At 32.3% G+C, this 17,645-nt stretch overlaps 1 protein-coding gene across 1 annotated transcript in view; it reads left to right on the forward strand.

Moving 5' to 3' along the window:
* Positions 1-17,645, forward strand: part of LOC143236096 (ubiquitin-associated protein 2-like) — a 57,506-nt gene that overhangs the window by 15,435 nt on the left and 24,426 nt on the right. The window contains exons 11-16 of the mRNA XM_076474366.1: positions 318-544; positions 5,669-5,776; positions 5,956-6,141; positions 8,362-8,557; positions 9,552-9,648; positions 15,497-15,859. Coding sequence (XP_076330481.1) covers positions 318-544; positions 5,669-5,776; positions 5,956-6,141; positions 8,362-8,557; positions 9,552-9,648; positions 15,497-15,859 — 1,177 coding nt within the window. The remainder of the gene's footprint in view (positions 1-317; positions 545-5,668; positions 5,777-5,955; positions 6,142-8,361; positions 8,558-9,551; positions 9,649-15,496; positions 15,860-17,645) is intronic.

Raw genomic sequence — 17,645 nt, forward strand, 5'->3', positions numbered from 1 at the left:
TATGACTAGAGTGATGGACAGATCCTGTTGTTTGATAAGAGTGCATGTAGTTGGTGGAGAGTGCTGTTGACTAGCTGCCTTATCTAGTATTTTCTGTTAAGGACACCTATATTATATATAGTTCTTAGGTAATTTCCATAAATACTTTAGTGTGTTTGTATGCACACACAATTATAGTATGTTTTCTGTTTTTCCACACTTTTGAGTTGTAGATATAAATTGCTTGTAGTTTTCGGATGGAGTATTTTGTCACTTTTGTCTAAAGTTAACATTTTTGAATTATAAAAATGTAATGAACTTTGTATGCTTGATTTCAGGTGGGAAGTTTAAATAGCAACAGTTTCTCCTCTATGACCTCAGGAAGTAGTGCAAATTACTCATCAGGTTATGAAAACTCTCCATCAGCACCAACAGGGCCACTTCAAACAAGTATGAATCAGTCTACTGTGTCACAGCCGTCAGGACAATTTAATGGCACACTTAATCCAAAACCCCTCTCTCATTCTCAGCCTCAACCTATTCCTTCTCGAGCAAAGCTCAGAGAGTGAGAGGACCACAGTGTTCTAAGGTATGGTAAAGATCTTACAAATATGTCAAAATGCTTTTACTCAGAAAGCTAATATTTTCCACTCAGTTTCTTGGTTTTACTTACATTTTGTACAGAGTATGAACATATCTTAAGTTATTTCTTTGTACTGTCTGTCTCAGTTTGGCAGATTTTACTACTGGGGATCTAGACATACTGGGTATTATACTGTATATCAAAATGGCTGGTATGGGTATTAACACTTCTATTGATCAGCAGAGAACAGCATTTCAACCTCATTAGCTGCCTTATCTAGTCTTTTCTGTAGAAAATTGAGGACACCTATATTGTATGTAGCTCTTGGGTAATATCCATAAATACTTGTGTATGTGTGACCTAGGAAGGTCGAAATGTTCTCTGCTTTATCAATAAAGTATTTATCCATACTAGCCATTGTGAGATACACTTTTATTTCAAGTTGGTTTCTCTTCGAGAATTACTTCACCATGGGTATTATGCTGTTCTATTTCAGTATGAGCCACTATCTTCCCAAAACTTGCTGTAAGTAGTGAATAGCTGGTTTAAATATGAAATGAAAAAAAATGTAGTTCCATTTTTTATAATTTTATTTCACAAGTAAGGCTTACAAATGAAGGTTAATTCTGGTGAGAGGTTCATTCCTATTTCTATATGGGTAACTTTTTAAAAAGATCTTTCTCCTACTGTTGTGAATTTTACTTTTCCCACACTGTATGTTTTTCTTAGTTTTGTGTTACTTCTTTGAAAAATTAATATGAACTTGGTAGAACAGAATTAGCCCTTTCTGGACTGGATGATCACACTGATACCTTGAGGTTTTCCATTCTCACACTAAAGATTCACATGGAAATTAAGACAAACGTATTTAATTGGTGTAAAAATAATTCTTATAATGTAGTTTTCTGTCATGTTTTTGTTTTAAAGTTTTTCCTGAGACTCTTTGGGGGACATTAAAATACTTCTTAAAATTTAAATTTTGTTATTGTATTAGAAAGCTCCATTTCACATAATCAATTTCAACGTTGATTGGTCTTCTTATTTCTTTAGATATGTTATTTTACCAGTTGTAGTAGTTATGCTTCCAGCTATGAGTTTTAATACATGTGTATACTGGCAGTGATATTTTTTATCAAATTAGTATCTTTATTGCAACAATATTTCTTAAAAGTACAAAATAAAATGTTATTGTAGATGTTGAAACGTGCAAGTCTACTTGTATTTAGGTTGTACGTTATAAAACCTAAATAATGTCAGGTCTTAGACAGGAATAAATTAATGCTGTACTCTGTATATTTTTTCAACTGTCTGTAATAAACTTATTTTATTGTACTAAGTTATCAATAAAGAATATTTGTCTACCTTGTATCTCAGAACAACTGGTATGGGTATTAACACTTTTACTAATAAGCAGAGAACAATGTTTTGACCTTCTTGGGTCATCTTTAGGTTGAACTAGACTGATCTAGGAAGGGCGAAACATTGTTCTCTACTTATTAGTAAAAGCTTTAATACCCATACCAGCCATTCTGAGATGCATTTTAATTTCAAGTGGGTTTCTCGTCATCAAGAATCTTGTCGACCTTCATGTTATTCCTTCATTCATAGAGCAGTTGTAGTGACTTCATTTAGTTTTCCAGCTGTGTTGTAGACAGGCACTCAAACTGTTTTTATGGGTAAACTTCATACTACACATGTTTACATGGCATACCAACAACAGAGTTATAGGATGACAAAATGTCAGTGTCTGCAATTGTAATTATTTATTATTATAGAAATCCTCTATGTAAATAAGTACTGTTGCAATAATGACACTAATTAATCTTAAAGCAAATGTCTTGTAGGCTTCTGTTCGTGTATTATAATAATACTTAGTTTTTGTCTGTTGTGATAATGCACATGCACCTTTTAGTACCTAAATGTGAAAATGTGCACACATCACTTCTGTAATAGACACAAAAAAGTGTATTATTATATAGATATATAAATTGACAAATGATTTATAGGTGGTCTAAGGCTTGTTCTTTGGAAGTAAAGCATACCAAATTAAATCTGGAAGAAAGGGAAAAAAATCACTTGAGAAAGAAAGTGATGATTTTCTTTAGTAAATATAAACCTGTGCCAGTGGGATGGATGTTAGAAAGCATATTAGTGCATATTATTTATCAAATATTTTTTGAGTAAGAAGTTGTTGAAACAGAATTAGGATAATCTTACTTAGTTTGATGTGCAGGAGTGCACTTGACATTAGAAAGGACTAATTTTAGTATTACACTATGTAATAAAATTTTTACTTTTTCTTGTTCCTGGGCAGAAAGTGTTATTTCCCAATTACTTATGCCTAAAGTAAATGGAAAACACCGATTTTTTTTCTTCAAACTTTGCTTTTATGACCTGGGAGCATATAATGAAAACATGATGGGAGACTATATTTAGCCTTCCCGCTAGTACTGTGGTATGTCTACGGATTTACAACATTAAAATCAGAGATTTGGTTCTCCTCGGTGGGCTCAGCAGATAACCCAATATGGCTTTGCTATAAGAAAACACACACAGAGACTACATTTGGGGCTGATACGTGAAAGTGATTTACGTTACAGTCGCAAATCTCAAAAACGAAGGACTATCTGCGCTAACCATACCTAATTTAACAGTGAGGGACGGCAGCTAGTCATCACCATGAAAAACTACTCACTTCTAAACATTTTTGTGTAACTTTAGTATAAATACATGTAAATCTTGATTGATACGTTGTTTTATTCAGACCTTATGTAAATGAAAATGTGCAAATGTGCCCATTTTTACATAGAAAAATTTGGGTCATTCCGTGTCAACTGAGCGAAGTTGGTTGCTTGTCCATCTCAGAATCTCTTGAAACTTTGTAGAAATGATCTTTGGCATTTGAAGCTGACACCTGCCAATTTGTTATCTGAAATTATAACATTTTTAAAATTCTTTGCCCAATGGAAATTTTCATTAAATCACTTGCAAGTTGGAAATTGAACGAGAGCCCACTTTCAGATGTCTATATCTATTGAAATATAAGTCTTAGTGTCTTCAAATTTTCAGAAAATGTTCAGATATTTCTGGTGAATGGAGTGAATGCAGCAAATGCTAGCAAACAAGCCTCAGGTTTTTGCTTAAGACCTCTCAAATTCAGCATTTATTCAAAAATTGCAAATAAAGTGGATTTTCAAAAAAATTAGGAAAAACATCTCTTATACATATCTATTTGATCAATTTTATTTTAAGAATAATATCTGAGTTACATTACAAATGCCTAAAAATCTGTAGTTCTGGAGTATTAATGGGAGTTATGGCCAATCAAAGTTGATGCAGATAAAAATTATTACTTTTCTAATGGCCAGATGGACATCTTGAGTCATGGGTCAGTTGATGAAATTCATAGTAGTACAAGATAGAAGTATAGTCTATTTGTGTGCCAAGTTTCAATATCCTTCCATAATGCCTTCATGTTCAAATAGTTAATTTAATCAAATAATTCAACTTGCTGATTGAAGACAAAGCAACTTGAGACCTTTATTGAGAGAGATTTTTTAATCATACAAAGGTATTTATTAACTCGTGTATACAACAAGCTCAGAACAGATAAAAAAGTTGCAAGTTCATTTTTTACTAGACAGAAATTTTTCATATGACTCGTGAATTACTTTAGTCGTTGCAGGATCCAGTGTGTACTGCCAACCTGTGCAAGTTGTTCTTAATGGTTTAATGTAGCACTGCCCATGAACAATTGGATCACAACAAATGTCCTCAGGATGAGGCCACTTGAATGATGGAGATGGACCACTGGGATGCATGAAATTCATTTTTGTCTTCATGCTCCTGATCAGTTTCAGATGCCAACCCTAGCCATCACTTCCCATCATAAATGCAGGCTACATACTGGCCTGGATGCACCTTTGTTGCTGAGGCTGTCACTGCACTTGAGGAAAAGAATACTTCATCTTGTCCAGACACTGCTGATCTTGAGCTGTTCTCCATCTGGAATGAAAGAATGGTTGTCTCTTGTGCCTGGAATTGTCTGTGCATACTTGTATCTCATTTCCAACATTTCAGATCAAGGCAAATTCTGTGTTTAAGAAGGTCTGTGTCTTCTTGTCTCAGATTTTGTAGATGAGTCAATTTTGAGGTATAACAGTGAACTGTTTGTAGCACTGCTCTCCATTTGACAACTTCACACCAACAGAGCAAGGTGGAAGTGCAGCCATGGTGAGTGAAACACAATGAAGCACCAGGATCTAGACTAGCTTTTATATACTTTCACTAGCAATGACAATGCAAGGAAACATGCCCAGGCATGCATGTGGTAAGCAAGTTGCAACAAGTTGGATGACATCAGCCCTATCCTTGTTCATACTGAAATGGGGTGTGTTAAATATTGTTCTACACCAGAGCGTGTGCATAAGCAAACTAAGGTTTTTCTTGAAGTTGCTGTGACGACCTGATGACGTCATAATAGTCTCTCTCTATGACAAAACAGAAATATTTTTAACACTAGCCCATACTCCCAACAATGAGTGGATGCATATGTAGGGTCAGCAGTATAATAACTTTAGCATGAAGGCATTATGGAAGGATATTGAAACTTTGCACACAAGTTAACTATACTTCCATCTTGTACTACCATAAATTTCATCAACCTTCCCATGACTCAAGAGTTCCATCTGGCCATTAGAAAATTAATAATTTTTTTTTTACCAATGTCAACTTTGATTGGCTATAACTCCCTTTTATACTCCAGAACTACAGCTTTTTAAGCATTGGTAATGTAACTCAGATATTATTCCTACAATAAAATTGATCAAATAGATCCTATGCATTAGAGATTATTTTTCCTCATGTTTTGAAAATCCACTTTATTTGTGATTTTTGAACAAATCCTGAATTTGAGAGGTCATAAGCAAAAAACTGAAGCTTGTTTGCCAGCATTTACTGCATTCTTTCCAATTACTAGAAATGTCTAAACATCTTCTGAAAATTTGAAGACACTAGGACTTATATTTCAATAGATATAGACATCTGAAAGTGGGCTCTCGTTCAATTTCCAACTTGCAAGTGATTTAATGAAAATTTCCGTCATAGGGCAAAGAACTATGAAAATGTTGGAATTTCAGCTAATAAATTGGCAATGTCAGTTTCAGATGCCAAAGTTCATTCCTACAAAGTTTCAAGAAATTCTGAGATGGTCAGGCAATTGACCTTCTCTAATCTTGCTAAGTTGACATTATCCAGGTCACAATATGCAATGTTTGAAGGGAATAATGGCCATTTTATGTACTTTTACAACATAAGCAATTAAGAAATAACACGTACTATCCAGGAACAAAAATTGTGTTACATAGTATTATTTTTAAATTTTTTACTGGCAGTGATTCCAAATTTGCTTTGTCTTTTCTCTTAATTAAGATTCCTGAATCTGCTGTAGAGATGCCAGACAACTCTGTTATGTCTCTAGATGTACAGTTTGGAGCCCTAGAATTTGGTACAGATTCCTCTCCATTTGATTTTACGGCCACTTCGGAGACATCTTCAAGTTTTAGTGAAAATGTTATAAGGTAATAGTTTGGGGTTATTCTTGAAGTAAAAAAAAAATTTTTACACGTTATTTACAAGTTACACCCTTGTGCAAATTATTTGAAACAAATGGTCATTTTACAATATTTTCAGCATAGCGGCCGGTGTAGGATCGCTGGACCCGCTGATTTCCTTTAATAGTCATTTTTTCGCACAGATGGCGTCATTAGATGTGTTTTGCAGTAAGGTTAATCTATTTTGGGATATATGATGAAATTTTGAGGAATATTACATCATTTGAAATTGCATTTGGCTTTTCTCAAAATGAGGCTATTTGTTTTACTGCTAATCAGTCGTCTTTTAGCCATCATTACACAATGGACGGACTGCTAGAAAGCGTACAAAGATTATGACACTGCACAAGTACGCCGGCATGACTTACAGGGAAATTGCAGGCGTTGTTGGTGTTAGCCTATTGATCGTCAGCTGAGTGATCAAGGCCAAGGTGAGTACCGGATCTATCAGTCCGAAACGTAAAGGAAAATGTGGCCGAGAAAGGAAAACAACGCCAAGAGATGACGTGTACGTGGTTAGGGAGAGTGTGAAAGATCCACGGAAGACAAGTGATGCCATAAAAAGAGATTTGGAGGTCAAAGGAATAAAAGTCAGCTCTTCAACAGTTCGTCATAGGCTTTTTGATGTCTGTCAGAGGGCAACAAGACTAATCAAAAAACAACTTCTTACCAACTCAATGAAGAAAAAATGGTATCATTGTGGTCTGAAATACAAAACTGGATTCAAGAACAATGGAGGAAGGTGTTATTCAGTAACAAAACTCATTTCTTTGTACAGGGTCAAAGAAGTATGCATGTTCGCAGATCTCCAGGTAAGAAACTTCAAGAATCTCACATCAATCATTTCGTAAAACATCCCTTGAAGAAGATGTTTTGGGGCTTTTTCAGCTACTATGATGTCAGAGGCTTACATATCGTAGAAGGTATGATGCGAGACTAGAGTACATCGAAGTTCTCCAGAAAAGAGTCGTTCCAGAATTGAAAAAAAGAGATTTCCAGATGGATCTGGCATTTTTTCAGCAAGATCTAGCTCCATGCCACACATCGAAATTTGTGAAAATATTTTTGACTACAACATGAATAAAGGTGCTGGACTGGCCTGGAAACTCTCTGGACCAAAATCCTATTGAAAATCTTTGGGCAATTTGTAAAGAAAGTGTTTGGGGAAAAGACTGTACTATGAAAGACAAGCTAATTGAGGTGTGGTACCGTGATCCAAAAATTAGTAAAGATTGCAGTCAACTTGTGGACTCTGCCAAAGCGGATTAATGATCTTCTGAAAAATAAAGGCGATTATATCATGTATTAATTTGTGAGTAATTTTTGGATTCTCAGAAATAAAACACAAGAAGTTGAAAAAAATCGTAATTTTTTGTCTTGTTTCAATTAATTTGCACAAGGGTGTAAATTGTTTGTGGTTATCACAACTGTTCCTTCAGAATGTTTAAAGAGTATGCAAAAATGTGTTTGAGCTCAGTATCTCTGTGAAAATACTGGTGTAATTAACTGTTCTTTGTAATGGTGCTTATTCATATTTGTAGAAATAGCAGTAACTTTTTTGAGTTTCTATTTTTTCTACACAAGTGACGAAAAATTATAAAGAAAACAGTTAATTTCAGTAGTTCCATCCTGGATAATTTTTCAACCTAAATTTGCCTAGAAGTTCAGCTTGTTACAAAGCACTGCATTTTTATATAATCACAATCATTGTTATATATACAAACTATTATAACTTTTGTTATTACTCATTGGCATTGTTGTTGTTCATTTCATGATAGTGTGGTATGAAAAACAACTAAATGAACTATATTGAAAAAAACCTTTAGCTTTGTTATTGTTGTTTTAGTCTGTATCGTAGTGAGTTAGATTGTGGTAGTGTTAAATTGTGTGTGTAATTATATAATTGGTTCCTTTGATGTTGAAAAAGTGAATTTTACCTGTTAATGGTTTCAAAGTTAACATCTGGCTGGCCAGAATAAACAGTATCTATTATTTTTTCCATTTAAAGATGTTGTGTCATTTTATTACTAGGCTTTGGGTTTGTGTATTGATATGAATATGTTTGAATATAATGTTTATAGAAATACATTACACAACTTACCAGTCAGGAAATATGTGTATTAATTTTTAATCTCTCTTTAGTGTGTGTGTCACTGTTTACATGTGGTTATTGTCTTGTGCAAACAGCTCCTCCTTGCCTAGTCATTTGAACAGCCAATCAGCTCTAATCATGCAGAAAGGCAGTAGTGTTCCATCACAGTCATCACTGGGTTCATCTACAGGCTTAAATAAAGACTCGTTTACTTTGGCCAATCATTCGCCTCCTGGTGGACAAACACAAGTCAACCAAGATTTAGCCCAAAATGTTGGTCAATCCCAAAAGGTAATTATTGGTTTTGGACTTAGTTGACTCTTTCGGATCGAACTATATCATATTTTTATAGGTGCAAAATGATACCAGGTACTTGTTTAAATCACCTGTTTACTTTGGTGATGATTAATTAGAGCCCATCTTCCAGTCTACTTGAATATTGTTTTGTCATTTTCATCAGTGTTATTTAGAATCATGAACTGCAATCTTTTTATGTCTCTTTGCCTTAAAAAGTTTTCAAATAACTGAAGTTATTTCTAACACTTAATAAGTGTGTGAGAAATGAAGAAAGTGTAATGTACATCATACAACCATAAACCTGTTAAATTGTCAGTAGTATGCTCTATTTATCTGTTGTTTTATTTAAATATAAATATGGTTGTAATGTTACTAATTAAGTCAATAAGCTACAATATTGACAGCTACAATAAGCTGTCATGTTGTATGTTTGAAGTGTCTGTGTTTCAGATTTAGGAACTTTTATGGGTTATTATGTTTTATTACTTTAAAATTTGTGCTAACCTTTATAATGATCTGGCATAGAAGAGGTTAATTTTTAGATCCCTTTGCTTGAAATTAAATCACTTATTAGTACTTCGTTGCCACAAAGTGCAGATAGCCCTCATGTAGCTTTGCGTAAAATTCAAAACAAGCATACTAATCACTGCCACAAAAACCAACAGCTAAGAATGGTTGTTTATAAATTTTGGTTCACTTTCTTCTCTGGTCCAGCATTGACAGATGGTTAGGGTGCTTGACTTACAATCTGTGGGTCATGGGTGCATTTTATATGGCAGTCAATCCCACTATTCTTTGGTAAGAGTAACCCAATAGTTGACAGTGGGTGGTGATAACTAGCTGCCTTCCCTTGTAGTCTTGCACTGCTAAATTAGGGATAGCTAGTGCTATTAGCCCTTGTATAGCTTTGTGTGGAATTCAAAACAAACACTTTCTTCTTAAATGTAACTTAACATCAGAAATGTATTCATTTATATTTTTTCTTTAGATTGCAGGACCTCACTCTCTTCTGCTCAGTTCTCAGACTGAAAGAAATCAAGTTAGAGGGTATCCCAGTCAACGATCTTCTCAACCTCAGCTTGATGGTAGGCTGGATGTTTATCTATTTATTAAAATAGCATTATTTTTCAACAATTTTATAAGTGACTCACTGTTATTCTTTGTCATGTTGTTTTGGTTTTTCATTGTATTGGTGTAAACTGTATGCATCTATTAGTGAATGTAAGATTTCAACCTTCTCCAGCCTGGTGGATTTCAAAGTTGTTTGAGCAAAAACTTATTGTTATTTTGAAATGTCATTGATTTCTCCCTGCTGAAACCATAATCAAGGATGAAGTGCACTGAAAAGTATGTGATTTTTGAAGTTTGATATTATATGGAACATTGTGTAAAAATATTTAAAAGAAAATAAAGTCCTAATTAACCCTTAATTATAATTTGACCTAAAATAATAATTCTAAATTTGGATAATTTATGTTTATAATATAAAGCCTGTTGAACAAAAAGAACCACATTTGGCATTTGTCTCGCTAGTACAGTCGTCTTAATAGGATATTTTATAATGAATATTCAAACCAAAATTTGGTAGTTGAATGTTTAGGGGTTTTCTCCATGTTTTAAACACTCCAGGCTTTAAATTCTTAAATACATATCATCATGTCTTTCCATCATCACAAAATTAAATGGCACCTTCATTAAAAAAACTCGTGGTCAATATTCACTACAGTATATAATTTTTATAGTTCACAATGCTTTGTAATCACTACACACACACAATTTTAAAAAACAACAAACAGACAAAAGGATATTTTAGATTTGTTTCATTATTCATTATTTTGTGGTGAACAACTGTAACAAAACAAACTCAAATAGAAACAAATGTAAACTAACAACAAACTGTAACAAAAAGCTACAGTTGTTTGATGTATTATGTTTCTAGTTTTTACCTTGTAGTTACTTCTATGATAAGATTAAGTTAAGTATACATTAAGAAATTAGTTCTTATATTTGGTCTCTATATTTTTGTCAAAGAAGTATAAATCCACTTTTTTGTAATGATAGTACTAGTAAATTTAATTATTTGAAGAGTGCACATAACATGGAATAATAACCACACACAAAGCAAACATCCTTTTAATATTATGATTTAACTGGCTTAATGAGGTATAAATGCCTCAGAATACTTGCAGTGGCTATTTGAGATGAACTTGGCTATTACAATTTTCAGTTGCAGGAGAAAACTTAAAATCTGAGAATAACAATATATGTCATTCAGTGAATTAAAACTGTCTATTAGTCATTAATGATGTAATAGAAAACGTCAGATAATTATGGACTAGAAAGGATGACACATGGGCATGGCAAGTAGGTTGAACTTTGTAGTCAAAGAAAATTGAATGCTATAGAAATTAGACATTGTCTAAGTAATATATATATACTTTAATGAGCAAGTTAAATTTATGACACTGGGAGCACTGATATACATGTGTGTGTGTGTGTGTGTGTGTGTGTGTGTGTGTGTAGAGAGGGGGGGGCAAGATGGTGCAAACAAATGTCACAATTATCATACCTGAGGAGGTTGAGGATTTATTTACATATTTCCTTTTAAAAATTAAGAAATTAAAACACATAATATTAAAAGATTTGATATATTAACTACATTCTTATGCCATGTTTTTATTCACATACATTAAATTGTAAAAGGTCACAAACTTTGACCTTCCTGTAGCAAAAAGATTAACTGAATTTGGGAAATTGAAATTGGGCTAGAAATTTTTCAGGTTAACTTGGATCACGTGACAGAATCAGTTATTTGCTTCATTTAATAAATATTAAAACTTTTCATGGTGTCTACAATTTATGAATAAAGACGTGAACAATGTTAAATAGAAATATTGTGCTGACTTTAGTAAATTACTCATACCACTAAAATGATCCAAAATGACAGTTTAAAAACAAATTAATTCTTTTGACCTGGGTATTATTTGCGATGCAAGTTTTATTCTCTTACATTCAAAATGTTATTAAACTACTTTGTTGACATTATACCAATTAATATATAATAAAAACTTAATAATCCATATTTTAATACTATACAAATTCTTAATTGTGTAGGAATTTTTTTAAAATCCCAAACTACTTCTAGTTTACACAAAAATACATTTTCTCTCAGCATTCTGTTTTATCCATCACTTGAAAATGTATGAAGTTAAACATAAATTGCTCCCCATAGAATCATCATTGCTCTAACAAACCATCATTTTTATAACCTTCAATATTGTATGGTTACAGAATAGAAAGTGAGATCCCTCCTGCCACACCTACCTGTCTCATCATCTCTTTCAGGCTTAGCTATCTTTTATGTTTAATTATACATTACCTATAACTACATGAAGCTGTGGTTTTCATCTATCATATAAAGTATTGTGTAATTTTGTTTATTGAGTAGAGAATTGCCAATTTTTCTGTTATACAAGCTTTGTTTCTGTGGGAAAGGTAACTTGCTTGGATGAACTTGTAATGGCTCTTTTTGCATAATGAGAAAGAAAAAAGTTTGAGTTTGAGGAAACTGTGTGCATTTTGCATGTTATTAGTCTGTTCTTTTGCATTATTCAATTAAATAAAATTATAACACAAATACTATGAGTATACAATATATAGTCTTATGTTTTAAACAATCGACAGCATGTTTAGTCTTTATTTATTATTATAAAAGAAACTAAAATGTAAAAAAGTAAGCTTAGATAAATAGTAATTTAATAAAAATGGTTTGTGAGGTGCACACACACAAGCAGCATATAGGTAACATAATTCAATATAATAACTTGAGTTGCATGCAACCTTCGTGATTTACACGTTATTGTAGCTTGGACAGCTGTTAGACATGGTTCAAAGGGCAATAAAAGCTAATTATGAATAGATGTATACTCTTACAAGTTTAACCCTTTTTCAATGAGCCTGATATAATATACACAAGTTCATCTGCACATTTGCATGCATTATAACTTTTGTTACAGCATGTGTATCTTCACAAAATTTGGTAGACTTTTAGTAAAGATTACTTTTTTTTTTATACATAGAAAATTTGAATATTTGATAAAATTTTTACAAAAGATTTTTTTGTGAAAATAGTCTGTTTTGTTATCATGATTAAAAAAAAACCTTCTTCATCCCAAAAGTCTCAAATACGATTTGAGTAAATATCTAAAACTTCCTAAATACTGTTAAAATGTTTGTTTTCAGTAAGACTATATTTTATTTTCTATATCCTAACAATGTGGTGTCTGTCAGTTGACCATCCACATAACTATCTTTAAAAAAATGAAATAAATATATATTTGCTTTTTCTCATGCTAGAATGACTACATATATCATGAAAATACAGATGTTTATTCTAAGTGGTTTCAGTATCATAACATTGTATATTATTTTTTATTATAATGACCTTTATGCCTAGCTAACATCACAACTTGCATTTATGCAGTGCACTTGTGTTACTATATTCAGCAGTGTAAAACTGACCTACAGTCTTCCTTTTCTTGGCTAGATTATGGTGAACTACTACTTTGTAATATTCAGTCACATTTCAGTAATAATAAATTGTGTGTGTATAGATTATTACTATTTGGAAATAAGTTGAAATTTATTTCTTAAAATATAGAACAATAATTAAAGAAGTAAAGTAAACGATTATCTCTTCTAGCTATGACCTTTGAACTTGGCTACTCCTGGACATAGGTAGTTAAGTCTTAAAATTTCGCATATGGAGGATATTACACAAAACTTAACTTTTATATATATATACAGTTGAATAACCAAAAAATAATAACTATACTCATACCATAGAATTCCACTATAATTTTATTAAGCTTAGAAACTAAGCTGTGTTTAGGTGCAAAAAAATAAAAGAAACTTCAAGCAGACTAAACACATAGCCTCCCTTGAAATTTTGGTTCAGAAGAATGTGGTAGTCTTTTCCCAAATTAAAACGACTGAGAAAACCATTAGGTGGCATTCTGAACTATTGATTGGTTATTCACATGTCATATATTGAAGTAAGTGTACACAAGGGACCATTTCCTAAAATGGAAAAAGTTGAATGGGGCTACTGTCATTCAGTACATAAACCATATTTCAGCAAAATATAAAGGTACAAGGTTCTTATTTTATATTCTAGCTTGTCAGTATTGGTAATTCAAGTAAGTAATTTCTACAGAACTACAAATCTATATACTTAATATTTTGACATCACAAACATTTTAACCAGTGCTGCATTCAACATACCATTCAACTTACTAAAATCTATAATTAGGTGGGTTATTTTCATATTTACTTTTAAGTTAAGAAACTAACTCTTATATAATACTAAAGTTTGAATTATTTACAATTTGATTCCAGACTTATTGACATAAATTCATAAAATAGTAGTTCAATAAATTTTTGAATACATGTCAACAAACATGATATGGCCTCTGACCTGTGACCCCTCACAAAAGGGTTAAAGCTACTTAGGATAAATTAATTTATTTTTATGTTACAATTTGAAGTCATTCTCAAAAGACAGTTTATTTTAGATTCATTTCAAACATTTTTTTAGTGGTTACAAAGTCTGTCAAATGGATGAATCTCTTTTTGAGTTAGGGTAGAGAAACTAATAGATGAAATATAAAGTTTAACTGAAAAAAAAAACCACAGGAAATGAGATTTTTGAAAAGAGGTAAAGTATTTTTAATCTTAACATGAAAATTACTTTTCACATGGACCATTCAAAACAAATACTTCATACATTCATGGACAGATCTTTAGTTCATTAAAAATGAACTAAAAGACTGCCAAAAACTTGCATACCATATTGAAAGTTAGAAGTATTATATCTGTAGACCTAATGAGTACAAAGAGGTCACGTGGTTGGTCCAATTGACCAAATCCATTTTGAGAGTACATTTTAGCCAAGTTTATTGTAATACAAACTAAGGTACATATTGTACAAGGTGTATAATGACAGGATAATTTTCAACTATATCTTTACCATCCTTAATGCATGTAATTCTGATGATAAAGTCAGTGCTATGTATTATTTTACTTTTTAATATAGTCAGAAAATTTTATTGTAAAATATTTCTATGACAGAATCTACTGTTTGTTTCAGCTTTACATGATATTTCTGCTTGTTCTTATGCTACTGCTGTTTTGTGTGTGTGACTATAACAGCTGAAAAGTAAAGAAAATACAGAAACAAAATCTGGAAGGCAGCATACATCTTTCAAATTTCTAAACCTTAATGAACTTACATTTTCTGATTAACCTCATTTTTTCCTGCTCAACTATCTGTTTTTTAAATCTTTATGTAATTATTATGTTAACAGATGTTTAAAATTTGATCCATTCAGTGGGGCTGCCAAGTACTTCATTACACAGTCTGAAACACGACAATATGACTGGGATGTTTGGCAGATTATTATGTAAATGGTTTCTTATCAGTCTTGTAGTTTATAAGGATTCCACTCTCATGTCCTTTCAGTCAACTAACTCAGCTTTTGTGTCGTATACAAGAACACCTCGTATATGAAGGTCTTAACTCTAGGATAGCTGTCAGTATGGTTATGTGCAGACAAGCACAGTGCTTACAGCTAGTCACACATTGTGGGCATATGCACTTACCCTTACAGGATTTTTTATGCAAAAATGGCTCGTTTGGGTTGAGAAAATATTACAGGATCTTAAATCTTACAGGATTTTATTTCTTATAAAAGTTTTTAAGAAATGTGAAAACATGAAAGTTTCACTGATTATCTTGTTTTATCCCAGTTGATTGTGTATTGGATAAGAAAAAAAAAAAAAAATTTGGTTTTACGGAAACATCTACTTAAGGACCACTTCTGTGCCTCTGCTCTGAAAAGGGCTAATATTCAAGCATTTATTTATTTCCTTCAGGGACAGTGAATAATAGTAAAGAAGAGGCATCTGCTTTGACTAACTATTCTTCTGCCACGCATCAGTCAAACCATTCTTCAAGTTATTCTGGGTCGTATGTTGGACAAAACGCTTCGGTTTTGGGGTCTTCAAGCATTTCTACTACCACTCCCAACTACACACACCAGGGCTCGTCCTTAGCACCTCTGAACAGTCAACAGATTCTGTCCAGCACTAACCACCAGTCTCAGGGGAGCTTTTCTGTTTCTCAGAATCAAAATAATTCACACTATTCTTCAGTTTCAACTACCTACAATATTCCCCAGGCTATGTACTCTGGTACCTCTCAAACATCGGCTGGTTCATCGTTCTCCTCCCAGAGAGGTGAGAAGAAAGATTGTAGATGAGTATAAGGTACAAATCTCTAGAATTAAGGAATGAATCCCATGATAAATGATTACAAGCATACAATAGTATATAGCTGTTTGGGTTGTTATCCAAAAGTATTCGTAAATGAATGATATCCATGAAAGATACTGTTATTAAAAATAATAATAAAACCCTTAATTTCAAGTAAGTATTTTGGTATATTTTATTATTTATATTTCCATATGTTATGGTTGACAAGTTGAATGCTGTGTTTATTAATTTTGTTTCTTTAACTAATTTTTGTAAGTTTATTGTTTTACACTTGCGTTCAACTGCTTCTACTTAAGCTGCATAATCTTGGACTATAATGAGTTTAACTGAGAATATCATATTAAAAAGGTGAACATGCACAGGATAAAAACCACTGTTTATATTTCTTGTCAGCTTTTGTCTGCATTATTTAAACACCTTGAATTATGCAGGTTAATTACAATAGATAAACTGAAAGTAAGTATATAATTTACATATTTAACTGCAAGTGGAGGAGAACCTGAAGTCAAAGGGTAAATTTACATTTTGTAAGTAAACTTTTCAGTATTGGAGATTTTGTTATTATTATTATTATTGGGAAGTCCTTGAAGTTATCCTATCTCTGCTTTTATTAACAGATAGCATTATCATCTAAGTTTAGCAAAAACAATCTTTAGATGTTATACAGTGCTTCTTCTCAAGAGGATCTAAAACCATTATGCTATGTTTTAGTAGACTTCAAACTTCCCTGACACTTTTATAGTTGCCTAGGGCTTATGCCACATGTTTTATCTTTTTCTTATCCCTTCACAGACTGTACACAAACTAGCAATGAAGGAAATTTAATTATAAGAACAAAATTTAGAGGGTTATTTCAGGCTGATACATGTTGTGTTTAGGCCTAATCTATAATTGTACATAAGCCAATTAGGACTTTTTTCTTTATATTGTTTTTCAGTTTCAGGAAGCTTACAAACCATGCTGCTTTCTTTTTTTTTTTTTTCCCCCTACCTCAAGCACTGGCTATATATAGTGGGAAACATACAGACTTGATAATATTGGTTGGTCTTTAAGCTATCAGTTTCTGTCTGCAAGTAAACAAGGTGTCACATGACTATTGTTGTAATGATACTGTTAGCATAAAATTAACTTTGGACTTATTTGGTGGAAATGTAATGTCTTTAAATTGTTAATGTGAAAGGGGTCGTATGTTTTAGAATATTTCCAATTTATTCTTCTGCATAAATACTTCAAAATAAAACACATTCTAGCTTGTGTTCATCTGTTATTGCCTATAATTTGTTAATAAAGATAGAGAAGGAAATTCCAATCCATACATCAACAACTTGGTGGATGTAATTATAAACTGCTGTCCATAAAGTAATTAAATATTTGCCATTAAAGACAGTCTGGTTAGGTCACTCATTATTTGTACAGTGAATGATCTAGTTCAGGATATTTTGTGTGACACTTTACTAAATATGTAAGGGAATCTGTTTAATACAGTATTTTTATGATTTTTTAGTAATATTTAGTTTTTTTGTATTGTTAGTTTGTTTTTTCTGGTCTAAAAGTAATACATTTTTTCAAAAAGGGTTTATCATTTAACTTATAACAAATAAAATAAGTGGTAACAAGTATAGCTACTGAAGTAGACAGCACTTTCATTCTTAATTACAAAAATAAGAATACTGTCACATTAGTTGAGTACCCTCACTGTAAACAGCAGTGTTTGACCAAAAACTCAATTCATCAAACTTTGTGATGACTG

The sequence above is a fragment of the Tachypleus tridentatus genome, chromosome 13 (assembly GCF_004210375.1).
Source record: "Tachypleus tridentatus isolate NWPU-2018 chromosome 13, ASM421037v1, whole genome shotgun sequence".
Lineage (NCBI taxonomy): Eukaryota > Metazoa > Arthropoda > Merostomata > Xiphosura > Limulidae > Tachypleus > Tachypleus tridentatus.